This window comes from Littorina saxatilis, linkage group LG11 (genome assembly GCF_037325665.1).
Source record: "Littorina saxatilis isolate snail1 linkage group LG11, US_GU_Lsax_2.0, whole genome shotgun sequence".
NCBI lineage: Eukaryota > Metazoa > Mollusca > Gastropoda > Littorinimorpha > Littorinidae > Littorina > Littorina saxatilis.
The window spans coordinates 7,604,358-7,606,151 of record NC_090255.1 but is presented as its reverse complement, the minus strand read 5'-3'; the positions used below and the strand labels follow the sequence as shown (position 1 = coordinate 7,606,151).

Below are 1,794 nucleotides of genomic sequence, written 5' to 3'. Positions count from 1 at the left end.
TTCATATATTTAATCTTCAGAGCTTGTTTTTAATCCGAATATAACATATTTATATGTTTTTGGAATCAGAAAATGATGAAGAATACGATAAACGTAATTTTGGATTGTTTTATAAAAAAAATCAATTTTAATTACAATTTTCAGATTTTTAATGACCAAAGTCATTAATTAAGTTTTAAGCCTCCAAGCTGAAATGCAATACCAAAGTCCGGCCTTCATCGAAGATTGCTTGGCCAAAATTTCAATCAATTTGATTGAAAAATGAGGGTGTGACTGTGCCGCCTCAACTTTTACTAAATGCCGGACATGACGTCATCAAAGACTTTTATCAAAAAAATTCCAAAAAATTCTTGGGATATCATACCCAGGAACTCTCATGAAAAAATTCATTAAAATCGGTCCAGTAGTTTACTCTGAATCGCTCTACACACACACACACACACACACACACACACACACACACACACACACACACACACACACACACACATACACCACGACCCTCGTGTCGAATCCCCCCTCTACGTTAAAACATTTAGTCAAAACTTGACTAAATGTAACAAGTCGCGTAAGGTGAAATTACTACATTTAGTCAAGCTGTCGAACCCACAGAATGAAACTGAACGCACTGCATTTTTTCACCAAGACCGTATAGCATCGTGCAGTCCCCCGCTCGTGGAAAAGGCAGTGACATTGACAAACCAGAACAGCGCGGTAGTGGTTGCGCTGAGTAGGATAGCACGCTTTTCTGTATCTCTATCCTTTTTAACTTTCTGAGCTTGTTTTAAATCCAAACACAACATATCTATATATGTTTTTAGAATCAGGAACCGACAAGGAATAAGATGAAATTGTTTTTAAATCGATTTCGGAAATTTAATTTTAATCATAATTGTCATATATTTAATCTTCAGAGCTTGTTTTTTAATCCGAATATAACATTACCTGCTATTCAGACTTGGTCATGTGACAGACGTTTTCTTCCACACGAGATTACGTTGATTGTCTAACAAAGCCGTCAGGCTGAGTTAGACATCAGCTAATCGAGTGTGAAAGAAAACTATGTCACACGACCAAGTCTGAATAGCATGTATGTCTCACAGGGTCAACAGAGGAGAGAACAAACACGTTTTGAGTACTCACGCTCGAATGACGTCACAGTCACCGTCACAGTCTGTATCTTTTGAAGGATCGTATTCTTTATGACGTCTTTCCGTGTCTGCATGCGCGAAATATTTGTTCTTTTCAGTATGGTCTTCTCTGTTCACAACCTTGTCCTTCTAAATTCAGACTTACAGGCCTCATAAGCGAGCCACTTTCCAAGGGGAGCTAAATTTGCGTATGGAAACAGTACTGTCGCCTGGGGTGCCGTTCACAATATTCTCATTTTTGAAGAATTTGTAAAGAGAAGAAACGATAACAGCGGGAGAAATGAAAGCCATGTGTGCATTTTTTTTGTCAGTGATGGACGATTGCGAGTTTGACTCCGTTCTTGCCATGCTCCAAAGCGTGTAACATACAATCTTGCACACGTTTGCTTTAGTAGTGGCACAGAAGAAAAGCGTGTGACATATGCCCTTGGAAAGTGGCTCGCTCCGGAGGCCTGTTGGAATGAATCTAGAATGACAGATTTATGAACAGACATGACAAAGATCCCGAAAAGAACAAACATTTTGCGCATGTAGACACAGAAAGACGTCATGAAGAATGCGATGCTTCAAAAGACACAGACTGTGACGATGACTCTGACGTCATTCACACATTCCGAGAGGTCATTCATAGTTTTCGGTCACT

At 39.2% G+C, this 1,794-nt stretch overlaps 1 protein-coding gene across 1 annotated transcript in view; it reads right to left on the bottom strand.

Moving 5' to 3' along the window:
* Positions 1 to 1,780, bottom strand: part of LOC138980809 (cadherin-1-like) — a 21,821-nt gene extending 20,041 nt beyond the window's left edge. Inside the window, exon 1 of the mRNA XM_070353697.1 lies at positions 1,762 to 1,780. Coding sequence (XP_070209798.1) covers positions 1,762 to 1,780 — 19 coding nt within the window. The remainder of the gene's footprint in view (positions 1 to 1,761) is intronic.
* Between the last annotated feature and the right edge of the window lie 14 nt (positions 1,781 to 1,794).